The sequence below is a fragment of the Canis lupus genome, chromosome 2, assembly GCF_003254725.2.
Source record: "Canis lupus dingo isolate Sandy chromosome 2, ASM325472v2, whole genome shotgun sequence".
Lineage (NCBI taxonomy): Eukaryota > Metazoa > Chordata > Mammalia > Carnivora > Canidae > Canis > Canis lupus.
In genome coordinates, this window is record NC_064244.1 from 4,812,739 (window position 1) to 4,826,150 (window position 13,412).

The 13,412-nt window shown below is 41.0% G+C and overlaps 1 protein-coding gene across 18 annotated transcripts in view; it reads left to right on the forward strand.

Annotated features, from left to right (window-relative positions):
- Positions 1-13,412, forward strand: part of ODAD2 (outer dynein arm docking complex subunit 2) — a 349,216-nt gene that overhangs the window by 136,307 nt on the left and 199,497 nt on the right. For 16 of the 18 annotated variants that reach the window (XR_004813733.2, XR_004813734.2, XM_049096769.1 and 13 more), the window contains one exon: positions 6,788-6,935. The exons of the other annotated variants lie outside the window; for them this stretch is intronic. Coding sequence is in view for 14 of the 16 variants with exons in the window: in XM_049096769.1 (XP_048952726.1) it covers positions 6,788-6,935 (148 nt within the window). In the remaining 2 variants the exon portion in view is untranslated. The remainder of the gene's footprint in view (positions 1-6,787; positions 6,936-13,412) is intronic. 18 annotated transcript variants of the gene reach the window in all.

The following is a 13,412-nucleotide window of genomic DNA, read 5'->3' on the forward strand; positions in this document are numbered from 1 at the left end:
TGTATTTTCTTTTTATCTTTTTTTTTTAATTTATTTTTTATTGGTGTTCAATTTACTAACATACAGAATAACCCCCAGTGCCCGTCACCCATTCACTCCCACCCCCCGCCCTCCTCTCCTTCCACCACCCCTAGTTCGTTTCCCAGAGTTAGCAGTCTTTACGTTCTGTCTCCCTTTCTGATATTTCCCACACATTTCTTCCCCCTTCCCTTATATTCCCTTTCACTATTATTTATATTCCCCAAATGAATGAGAACATATAATGTTTGTCCTTCTCCGACTGACTTACTTCACTCAGCATAATACCCTCCAGTTCCATCCACGTTGAAGCAAATGGTGGGTATTTGTCATTTCTAATAGCTGAGTAATATTCCATTGTATACATAAACCACATCTTCTTTATCCATTCATATTTCGATGGACACCGAGGCTCCTTCCACAGTTTGGCTATCGTGGCCATTGCTGCTATAAACATCGGGGTGCAGGTGTCCTGGCGTTTCATTGCATTTGTATCTTTGGGGTAAATCCCCAACAGTGCAATTGCTGGGTCGTAGGGCAGGTATATTTTTAACTGTTTGAGGAACCTCCACACAGGTTTCCAGAGTGGCTGCACCAGTTCACATTCCCACCAACAGTGTATGAGGGTTCCCTTTTCTCCACATCCTCTCCAACATTTGTTGTTTCCTGCCTTGTTAATTTTCCCCATTCTCACTGGTGTGAGGTGGTATCTCATTGTGATTTTGATTTGTATTTCCCTGATGGCAAGGGATGCAGAGCATTGTCTCATGTGCATGTTGGCCATGTCTATGTCTTCTTCTGTGAGATTTCTGTTCATGTCTTTTGCCCATTTCATGATTGGATTGTTTGTTTCGTTGGTGTTGAGTTTGAGAAGTTCTTTATAGATCTTGGAAACTAGCCCTTTATCTGATATGTCATTTGCAAATATCTTCTCCCATTCTGTAGGTTGTCTTTTAGTTTTGTTGACTGTATCCTTTGCTGTGCAAAAGCTTCTTATCTTGATGAAGTCCCAATAGTTCATTTTTGCTTTTGTTTCTTTTGCCTTCGTGGATGTATCTTGCAAGAAGTTACTGTGGCCGAGTTCAAAAAGGGTGTTGTCTGTGTTCTTCTCTAGGATTTTGATGGAATCTTGTCTCACATTTAGATCTTTCATCCATTTTGAGTTTATCTTTGTGTATGGTGCAAGAGAGTGGTCTAGTTTCATTCTTCTGCATGTGGATGTCCAATTTTCCCAGCACCATTTATTGAAGAGACTGTCTTTCTTCCAATGGATAGTCTTTCCTCCTTTATCGAATATTAGTTGCCCATAAAGTTCAGGGTCCACTTCTGGATTCTCTATTCTGTTCCACTGATCTATGTGTCTGTTTTTGTGCCAGTACCACACTGTCTTGATGACCACAGCTTTGTAGTACAACCTGAAATCTGGCATTGTGATGCCCCCAGATATGGTTTTCTTTTTTAAAATTCCCCTGGCTATTCGGGGTCTTTTCTGATTCCACACAAATCTTAAAATAATTTGTTCTAACTCTCTGAAGAAAGTCCATGGTATTTTGATAGGGATTGCATTAAACGTGTATATTACCCTGGGTAACATTGACATTTTCACAATATTAATTCTGCCAATCCATGAGCATGGAATATTTTTCCATCTCTTTGTGTCTTCCTCAATTTCTTTCAGAAGTGTTCTATAGTTTTGAGGGTATAGATCCTTTATATCTTTGGTTAGGTTTATTCCTAGGTATCTTATGCTTTTGGGTGCAATTGTAAATGGGATTGACTCCTTAATTTCTCTTTCTTCAGTCTCATTGTTAGTGTATAGAAATGCCACTGACTTCTGGGCATTGATTTTGTATCCTGCCACGCTACCGAATTGCTGTATGAGTTCTAGCAATCTTGGGGTGGAGACTTTTGGGTTTTCTTTTTTTTTTTTTTTAATTTTTTTAATTAATTTATTTATTTAATGATAGTCACACAGAGAGAGAGAGAGAGAGAGGCAGAGACACAGGCAGAGGGAGAAGCAGGCTCCATGCACCGGGAGCCCGACGTGGGATTCGATCCAGGGTCTCCAGGATCGCGCCCTGGGCCAAAGGCAGGCGCCAAACCGCTGCGCCACTCAGGGATCCCACTTTTGGGTTTTCTATGTAGAGTATCATGTCATCGGCGAAGAGGGAGAGTTTGACTTCTTCTTTGCCAATTTGAATGCCTTTAATGTCTTTTTGTTGTCTGATTGCTGAGGCTAGGACTTCCAGTACTATGTTGAACAGCAGTGGTGAGAGTGGACATCCCTGTCTTGTTCCTGATCTTAGGGGAAAGGCTCCCAGTGCTTCCCCATTGAGAATGATATTTGCTGTGGGCTTTTCATAGATGGCTTTTAAGATGTCGAGGAATGTTCCCTCTATCCCTACACTCTGAAGAGTTTTGATCAGGAATGGATGCTGTATTTTGTCAAATGCTTTCTCTGCATCCAATGAGAGGATCATATGGTTCTTGGTTTTTCTCTTGCTGATATGATGAATCACATTGATTGTTTTACGGGTGTTGAACCAGCCTTGTGTCCCAGGGATAAATCCTACTTGGTCATGGTGAATAATTTTTTTAATGTACTGTTGGATCCTATTGGCCAGTATCTTGTTGAGAATTTTTGCATCCATGTTCATCAGGGATATTGGTCTGTAATTCTCCTTTTTGGTGGGGTCTTTGTCTGGTTTTGGAATTAAGGTGATGCTGGCCTCATAGAACGAATTTGGAAGTACTCCATCTCTTTCTATCTTTCCAAACAGCTTTAGTAGAATAGACATGGTTTCTTCTTTAAACGTTTGATAGAATTCCCCTGGGAAGCCATCTGGCCCTGGACTCTTGTGTCTTGGGAGGTTTTTGATGACTGCTTCAATTTCCTCCCTGGTTATTGGCCTGTTCAGGTTTTCTATTTCTTCCTGTTCCAGTTTTGGTAGTTTGTGGCTTTCCAGGAATGCGTCCATTTCTTCCAGATTGCCTAATTTATTGGCGTATAGCTGTTCATAATATGTTTTTAAAATCGTTTGTATTTCCTTGGTGTTGGTAGTGATCTCTCCTTTCTCATTCATGATTTTATTAATTTGAGTCTTCTCTCTCTTCTTTTTAATAAGGCTGGCTAATGGTTTATCTATCTTGTTAATTCTTTCAAAGAACCAACTCCTGGTTTTGTTGATCTGTTCCACAGTTCTTCTGGTCTCGATTTCGTTGAGTTCTGCTCGAATCTTTATTAACTCCCTTCTTCTCTTGGGTGTAGGATCTATTTGCTGTTTTTTCTCTAGCTCCTTTATGTGTAAGGTTAGCTTTTGTATTTGAGTTCTTTCCAGTTTTTGAATGGATGCTTGTATTGCGATGTATTTCCCCCTTAGGACTGCTTTTGCTGCATCCCAAAGATTTTGAACGGTTGTATCTTCATTCTCATTAGTTTCCATGAATCTTTTTAATTCTTCCTTAATTTCCTGGTTGACCCTTTTATCTTTTAGCAGGATGGTCCTTAACCTCCATGTGTTTGAGGTCCTTCCAAACTTCTTGTTGTGATTTAGTTCTAATTTCAAGGCATCATGGTCTGAGAATATGCAGGGGACAATCCCAATCTTTTGGTATCGGTTCAGACCCGATTTGTGACCCAATATGTGGTCTATTCTGGAGAAAGTTCCATGTGCGCTTGAGAAGAATGTGTATTCAGTTGAGTTTGGATGTAAAGTTCTGTAGATATCTGTGAAATCCATCTGGTCCAGTGTATCATTTAAAGCTCTCGTTTCTTTGGAGATGTTGTGCTTAGAAGACCTATCGAGTATAGAAAGAGCTAGATTGAAGTCACCAAGTATAAGTGTATTATTATCTAAGTATTTCTTCACTTTGGTTAATAATTGATTAATATATTTGGCAGCTCCCACATTCGGGGCATATATATTGAGGATTGTTAAGTCCTCTTGTTGAATAGATCCTTTAAGTATGATATAGTGTCCCTCTTCATCTCTCACTACAGTCTTTGGGGTAAATTTTAGTTTATCTGATATAAGGATGGCTACCCCTGCTTTCTTTTGAGGACCATTCGAATGGTAAATGGTTCTCCAACCTTTTATTTTCAGGCTGTAGGTGTCCTTCTGTCTAAAATGAGTCTCTTGTAGACAGCAAATAGATGGGTCCTGCTTTTTTATTCAGTCTGAAACCCTGCGCCTTTTGATGGGGTCATTAAGCCCGTTCACATTCAGAGTTACTATTGAGAGATATGAGTTTAGTGTCATCATGATATCTATTCAGTCCTTGTTTTTGCGGACTGTTCCACTGAACTTCTTCTTAAAGGGGAATTTTAAGAGTCCCCCTTAAAATTTCTTGCAGAGCTGGTTTGGAGGTCACATATTCTTTTAGTTGCTGCCTGTCTTGGAAGCTCTTTATCTCTCCTTCCATTTTGAATGAGAGCCTTGCTGGATAAAGTATTCTTGGTTGCATGTGTTTCTCATTTAGGACCCTGAATATATCCTGCCAGCCCTTTCTGGCCTGCCAGGTCTCTGTGGAGAGGTCTGCTGTTACCCTAATACTCCTCCCCATAAAAGTCAGGGATTTCTTGTCTCTTGCTGCTTTAAGGATCTTCTCTTTATCTTTGGAATTTGCAAGCTTAACTATTAAATGTCGAGGTGTTGAACGGTTTTTATTGATTTTAGGGGGGGATCTCTCTATTTCCTGGATCTGAATGCCTGTTTCCCTTCCCAGGTTAGGAAAGTTTTCAGCTAGAATTTGTTCAAATACATATTCTGGCCCTCTGTCCCTTTCGGCGCCCTCGGGAACCCCAATTAAACGTAGGTTTTTCTTTCTCAGGCTGTCGTTTATTTCCCTTAATCTATCCTCATGGTCTTTTAATTGTTTGTCTCTTTTTTCCTCAGTTTCCCTCTTTGCTATCAACTTGTCTTCTATGTCACTCACTCGTTCTTCCACCTCGTTAATCCTTGTCGTTAGGACTTCTAGTTTGGATTGCATCTCATTCAATTGATTTTTAATTTCTGCCTGATTAGCTCTAAATTCTGCAGTCATGAAGTCTCTTGAGTCCTTTATGCTTTTTTCTAGAGCCATCAGTAGCTGTATAATAGTGCTTCTGAATTGGCTTTCTGACATTGAATTGTAATCCAGATTTTGTAACTCTGTGGGAGAGAGGACTGTTTCTGATTCTTTCTTTTGAGGTGAGGTTTTCCTTCTAGTCATTTTGCTCAGTGCAGAGTGGCCAAAAGCAAGTTGTATTGGGAATAAGAGAAAAAGAGAGGAAAGAAAGAAGGAAAGAAAAGAGAAAGAGAAAAAAAAGGGAAGAAAAAAAACGAAAAAAAAAAGAAGAAAAAGAGAAAGAAAAAGAACGGAGAAAAAAAAAGGGGGTGGGGGAAGGAAACAAATCAAAAAGCAAAACAAAACAAAACAAAACAAAAGTAACACCGGGGAGTATCTTCTGATTCTGTGTTCTTTAAGTCCCTTGGCTTCTCCTGGAAGTTGTCAGTCTAGCTGGTCTTCTGGGGGAGGGGCCTGCTGTGCTGATTTTCAGGTGTTAGCAGTTGGGGGAGCTGCTGTGCCCCTGCCTGGTGCAGGGCTCAGTGGGGGTTGTTTACCCCGTGAGGCCGCAGGAGGAACAGCCCCAGTGGCGGGCCAGCTCTGGAGCCCTGGATTCAGCTCCGGCAGGAACTCCGTCAGCAGGGCCTGGAGGCTCCGGGGCGGGGCCGCTGATCGGCTCAGCTGGGGCAGGAGCGTCCTCGCTGTCCTGGGCCCTCCCGGCCTCTGCCTGTCCCGGGGGAGGCCGGATCCTGGGCTGTGTCCCGGCGCCCTGTGCTCCGGGGCCTGCGCTGGTGGATTCGCGCTCCCGGCCGCAGGCCCCTCCGCGGAGCTGCCGCCCGAGCCCCCGAGCTGCTCCTGGAACCGCGCAGCCCCCTCCGCACGGAGCCTCTTCCTCTGCCCGAGCCCGGCCGAGCTGCTCCCGGGGCCGTGCAGCCCCCTCCGCGGAGCCGCCCCCGAGCCCCTCCGAGCTGCTCCGGGTCCCGCCGTGCGCTGCAGCCCTTAGGGAGCTCGGCGCACTCTCCCGGGGCGCAGGTGTCTGTTAGTGTCCCCGGAGCCCGAGGGCATCCCCGCCCTCCTGGGGTCCTGCTCCAACTCCCCGCGAGCCCCTTTCCGCCCGGGAAGGTCGGTGCAGCTCCTGCTCCTCCGGGACGGGGCTCTCCTGTCCTGGGGACACTCGCCCCGGCCTCAGCCCGGCTCCTCGTGGGGCCCCTCCCCCTTGGAGGCCTTTGTTTGTTTACTTCTTTTTCCCCGTCTTCCCACCTTGTTAGAAGCGCGAACTCTTCTCACTGTTGCATTCCAGCTGGTCTCTCTTTAATTCTCAGGCCGAATTCATAGATTTTCAGGATGATTGGAAGGTTTTCTAGGTAATTTGGTGGAGACAGGTGATTTGGGGACCCTACTCTTCCGTCATCTTGCTCCTCCCCCGTGCGTGCCTTTTTGTACAGCACAGCCATAGGACTTATACTTAATGCCTTTGTTCATTTCTTACTATTTTCTTTATTATTATTGCATACAAAGCAATAATAATGAACTGCACCTGGTACAGAGACAGGGATTTATTCATCTCCTTGCTTAGATCTTAGCAAAGATCTTTAGAACTCAGAAGGTATTGGTACCTTATACATTGCTTATGTTCATATTGCTGAAATATTAATGATTATAACCACATCCATTTTGTAGCATAAATATGTTTATTATATGTGGTGGTTGTTATTGTTCTTAGTAAGAGTGCTGAGAAGATTGAGGAAATTCTTAGTGACAGCTCCTCAGAGAATGAGGAAGATGAAGAACCACCTGATCGTCGTCAGGAAGCAAATGCAGATTTGCCATCTGAATATTGGCAAATTCAGAAACTGGTGAAATATTTAAAGGTAAGACAAACCTCTTTGTATTGTGTTTACAATGATTCTTTTAATTCCTTTCCTAAAAATGTATATTCTACTTCCAAATTGATTATATATATATATTTTTTTTTTCAAATAAGAGTAGTAAAAACTCCCGTTATTATTTAAATGTGCATGGGGAATGGTCTTATTACCCTGTGTGCACAGGGGAAGGTCTTATTACCCTGAGGATAGCACGGTTAGTCCTCGTGGAGCAGCCGGTCTGCCTGGTACCAACCCTTTCCCCTGGGCCATGGTAGCCAGCAGCTATTATGACTTGCCATCATTTTACACCTTGCAGTATGCTGTGGCATCAAGAACATGGATTTGTTTTAAAGTTGGACTATAATTTCTAGGCTGTGTTACTTACCAACAGTATAGCTGTTGATTATAGCTTTGAGCCTTATTTTTCTTAACCTATGGAAAATAGGTTAATACCTGTCCTATAGGATTACTTCAGGGTTGGTAAAGCATATTTGAAAGATGTGGATAGTATTTGGTACATTGTAGATACTTAAAATATGTATCAGTCCCTTTTCATTACTCTCAACATAATATGTGTAAACACATGTTACATAATAATGGCCTATATAATGTATTTAAGACATGAATGGGGGCAGGGCAGGGAAAATGATTTGCCAAAACCCAGATTAATATCAGTGGATAACTGATACTGATAATGTCTAGGTAGGCCAGGACTAAAGCAATAGTTGAGAAGTACTCGTAAAAACATTTTTACTTAACTCATAGTTTCCTCCAGCTTTTCTACATGATTGAGTGAATCAAGGGCATTTGCCAGTGGCTTTGCAATATGTAAAGATATTTATGTGGCTCCTAAATTACTTAAGGCTACTTTTCTGGTGCCCTTGAGGTCCTTCAAAGCTGACAGGTAAAATAGTTTATACATACATTTTTGTGAATTCAATAAACATCCTCTGCATGGACACAGCTTTGTAGCTGAGAAAGTTGCTTTAGAAGAAAAATATGCCCCCTTTCTTAGCACGGTCCCAGCTGCAATTCCCTGTATTTCTCAGGAAAAAAAAAATCTATGTTTTCCTGAATCCCAAGAAAAATTAGTCAAGAAATTGGGAAAAAGTATTCTAATTCTCCACTGCAACATAGATTTCAATGGCCAGACCAGGATCCAGGCAAGCAAATCAAAGATTTTCATCATTAAAAAAGGATGGGAGCTTCTGTGAAGCAAATCCTAATGCCCACCTTAGGTACTATGCTTTTGAAAGCCTAGTTATTAAATGCTTTGTTTTAAAATTTCATCTTAAGAATAATATCTTTTAAATAGTAAATATTTTTATATCAACTTCAATTTTTAAAATGGCTTTGATTTGGCATTTATTTCGTGGTAATGTTCCCCTCTTTTAGTGGAGATCATTTTTCATGTTATTGCAATAGATATGTTTGAGGTTTTTTTTTAATAGAAAACCTCTGAAATTTTTAGCATATCTATTACAAAAAATGATATACTATTTATTATTATGGAAAACTTTTAGGATCATCATTATCACCTAAAAATATATAAATACAATTTGGGAAAAAACATGGAATGATTATCATTTCAAGAATTCCTAAGAATTTGGAGATCTTATTCTGGGATCTTGAATATTCCTATCCTAGGAATTTGGAAACTATCTGGAGCACAGGCTGGAGGTCAGGCCCCATGGTCAGGCACATGCCCTTGGTGGGCGTCTTTGCATACAAATCATGCAGTCAACATAGTGGTTCAGCCTAGCATGCACAGCACCAATGTTCAGACTCAGAAGACCTTCCTGATGGTAGGAAGGTCCGTGGATCTTCCCACCATCTCTCCTGTACTCATAAAGCACATGTCACTCTGCGGGGGGGGGGGGGGGGGAGGGAAATGCATCAGAGAATTTTGCCATCTAGCACTTGAACAACTTGAGCCAGATGGGAGCCCTGGTGTTTATACAAATAATTCTGGTCTGTTAACTTTATTTCATTAGTCAAAGGAAATAAAGAGTCAACAGGAAAGACGCATGGATGGACCAGGAGGCACACTACCAGAGCAGTTAGAAGCATGACCTTCCATGTTAGAAAGATTCTAATTGGGTCAGGCGTCTGCCACTTACTGGCTCAGTAGCCTTGAGGTATTTGACTGACCTCTGTGAGTTTCAGTTTGTTTTCTCATTGGTCAAGTTGGCAAAAACAAAGGTTCTCATGTTTTATGATTATTATGAAAAAGATCTGACACATATAAAGTGCTTAGCAGAAAGTACTCAGTACTCGTTAGTAATAATAATGGCTTCTGTTACATATTATTATTATTATAGACAACATATGGTGTGGAGTCTTCTGGACTTGCAAAGCTGGCCTTCAACTTTTGCTTTAAATTTTCTAGCAACCAATAAAAGGAGGGAAATACAGAGTTAATACCATGAGGGAAAGACTCTTACCATCATGAGGTAAAAATAGCCCAGTTGCCAATGTGTGTAACTGATCCTGGTACTAAGAGCAGAAAGAATTTTCTCCCTGAGGACTTAATGAAGCAGACAGTGAGTGTGGTAGTCAATGACATCCTTAATAATATCCTCCCAGTGAACATGGCAATGAGCGTTTCTCGTAATAGCCTAACTATTGGATAACTATCTTGAGTTTTTCGACTATTTAGGATAAGTCCATATATAAATCAGGCCAAAAAGGGATGCACTATTTCTGTCCCAGAACAGCTAAGGAAAACATTTATTGATGAAGTGCTACTTAAGCTTGCACAAGTTATTCATCAATAAATCATGTGCAAATGTGATACTTTTGGCCAGACAGTAAATTGCTTGGAATTATTATAGTTCCCACAGGTAGATATTCTTAACATAGCCAATAAAAGAAAAAGTATATCTACAAATGATTTCAAGCTTTTTGACACAGATAAATGTTTTATATGGGGACACAAAAGGATATTAAAAGTCTATGAAATGCAAAATTGAATGTCTCTAGGTAATCTCAAAATAAATACACCTGACATTTTAATTGCAGACTTATGCCTTAAATGTAGACTTACACTAGTAGAAAAATGTTAATGTTGACCTGACTTTCTACTTACCATTTTCCAAGTACAGCAATGTCTGTAATTGTTGAAAAAAATTTGATGAGCTCATTAATACCCAAACAGGTCAATGAACTATAGCTTGTTATTTATCCAGAGCTATGAGCTCAGATCTTGGCATGTAAGTAAAGGGAATTTATATTTAATTATTTGGCTTTGACATACATTCATTTCAACTTACAAGTTTTATATATGCATATATTCTTTTAATCTAGATTTTTAGAATACAATTTAATTTTTAAACTAATGAAGACTTTGCATTTTTACTTTTTAACCTTCCAACTTCTTCCTCCCCCCACACACATAACAGATGACTCTGTACCCGAGTTCTAAAAGAAGCAATAAACCACCTTTTCAGCTTCCTTAGCAAGAAACACATTCTTTCTTCTGCTATCTTTATGGTTCAACTTGTCTGTCTTGTCAGCTACTCAAATGGAAAGACCATATTAAACTCACTTCTATGTCTTGCAGAGTGCCTAGCCAGTGAGTACAGGCTTGTCTCTCAACCCTCTGCTCAGGAGGTGTGATGGGGAGAGAATGGGTTCCCAAAGGGCCAGGCTGTGCTGTTCTTCATGCTCAGCTCCTTGAGAGCAGTTTTTCTTCCCTGTGAGCCAGAGTCATTCCTTCTGCTCTTGACATCTTTCCCACCTTCTCTTACCCTCTCCCTTTCCTGTTCCCTTTCTCCATGTAGATATGCAATTTTATTGCTGTATATGCTAGCTTTCTATGGGTATTATTTTTCCCCTGGCCAGGGCTGCTTTAAAATCTCGCAATTAAAATGTTTTGCTTTGGATCGATTCCAGCAATTGGGGAAGATAGTTTGTTAAGGTGCATCCCACACTGATTCTGTGAAGTTTTGTAAAATGTGGAAGTTTTACTACTCAACCAGTTACATTCACAAAGAACCCCTTTATGAAATAGGAGGAGAGTTGCAGAATTTTATTTTGTTTGGAAATGTGGATTAGTCACAAGTATTATAGTATTATAAGTTAATACAAATGGGTACTCTTCAGTCAAGTGAGAGAAAATGTTGAACAGTTGTAACTATAAGTAGGTCTGCATTTCATACACATTATACCTATCATGAAACTGAAGAATGAATTTCTGGACACAAGGTTTCAAGCCTATTGAAATCTATTACTGTGTGGATTGGAGAAGGATTGGGTATGGAACTTAATACTATAGGATAAATAAATCCAGGAGAAAATTGAGGAGGCTATAGAGTGATGCCAAGAATGTGACTGGTTAAGATTTTAGGTAGTTTGGAGGGATCACAGAGACTGGGTCTAGAATCATGCTCTATCTCCCTTATAGGCATTTCCTTGTCACTTGAGGATAAGATGTCAATACTACTCTGGCATTACCTCCAGGCTCAGATGGGAGATTATTAGCAAGCGGGCTTGTAGATGTCTGCCGCTACTCTGAAGTGCTTCATCTCAGCTGGTCTTGTTCCTGGGTCCTTGAGGCAATAATGGAAGCATCTGGGGTCAATCCCCAGGGCCATCTTCCCAGGTGTGCCTCCTCCTTGCAGGATGCCTATTTCTACACCTGGGATTTTGATCAGAGCCCAGCCAGGGGATCAAGATGATGAAAGCAGGGATTTAGAAAGTTGAGTCCAGCAGTAGGTGGTCTACATAATGAATCAGACTGGGAAGAGACAGAAGACCAGTAACCAGGGGGTTGCAGTGATCAGAGTGTGCTGGGGGCTTTGAATAGGATACTATCCTTGGAAGTATCTTGGAAGCAGCAAAGAAATGGCTAGGAAAGGAAGCAGGTCAGTTTATGAGGAGGCTTGGGTTTGGATCAGATTGAGTTTGAAGAGAATGAAATACCCAAATAGAAATGCCCATGCCGTAGTTGGAAATAAAGGACTGAAGCTCACATTATTCATTAAAAATCGAACTACTGCTTCTGGACCCAAGGGCATGAATGAGCATGTGAAGCATTGTGCCTGTTTTTGTCTTTTTATTCATGAAGGAATATGACCTCTTAATAACTAATCAGAAAGTAGCTGCCTCCCATTCCAGTTAGTACAACCAAGGCAAGTTTTTTTTAAAGATTTTATTTATTCACTCACAAGAGACACACACAGAGAGGCAGAGACAATGGAAGAGGGAGAAGCAGGCTCCCTATGGGGAGCCCAATATGGGACTCAATCCCAGGACCCTGGGATCACGACCTGAGCCAAAGGCAGATGTTCAACCGCTGAGCCACCCAGCCATCCCCCAAAGCAATATTTTTAGATCAAAATTCCAATATTATTCCAATAGAAGTCTTTCCTTAAATGTTAGTTTGCCAGCTTACAAACAGATTGATTCATCAGCCTTTTTTTTTTTAAATCTTAAAGTAACATTTTATTTGGTAATTTTATGCAACTAGCCAGTAGATAAAAAAGATTAATTAAAGAAAGATAGGAAAGTTTGAAGCAAAAAGAGAACAATGTTTATTTTTAAAGTAAGGTTCCCTCCAGTTGAAAGCTCCTACACCCTAAAACCATAAGGAACTATGGTTCCTTCCTATGATGAAGTCAGGGAAAGATGGGGTTTTTAATGTAAATTCACAAATGTGGTATCATTCTTAAATGTTAAATCTGTGCAGTCGTTGTTCCCAAGTCCTGGGGGATGGTGATATTGTCCAGACATGTGTCACTCAGTGGAGAATGGCTAATGCTGGCTGCTGAGTGACATCATATGATCACAACTGGGCATCACCACACATTCATTCTCTTCCCCCAGCCACCATGTTGTGAGGGTGGTGCCTAATTTTTTTTTTAATTGTCTTTGATCAAATTCGTGAAACACTGGTGTTTATTTCACCTTTCATGTGAGCCAGGGGTCTTGCTAGTTACTCTCCTGCTCTGTTACGTATCTGCAAATTGAGATCTCTCAGGCCATGAAAAGTGAAGTTACCCCCCAGCTTTGCAGTGACCAAGACTCTGTTCCACAGTGAGCAGAATCACATCCGAAACTCAAAGAATCACATCAGAAATTCCACAAGGCTTCCCAGGAGACCCCGCAGGCTCTGTCCTTGGCATGTTTTAGATTTCCCCGTCTGGAAGGGGATTCGCTGCAGAGACATTTTGAAACTTTAAAACCTTTGTTAAAGACTACTTTTGTGGCATTCAGTTCCTTAATAATCTTTCATGAGCTGATTAAACACACACACACACACACACACACACAACCACCTTAATTGGTTAAAGAGTTCTTCTAAGTGGTAATTGGGAGTTATATGATTTTTCATTGCAGGAATTTGATGTACTTTACAGTCAATTACAGTTAATTAAATTCCTTTACCCTTACTCGGGTTTTGGGTATGGAGGTGCAGGTAGTGTGATCCTTATTTCATTGGTGGAAAAGCTGAGAAATAGTTCACTCTGGGCCACACAG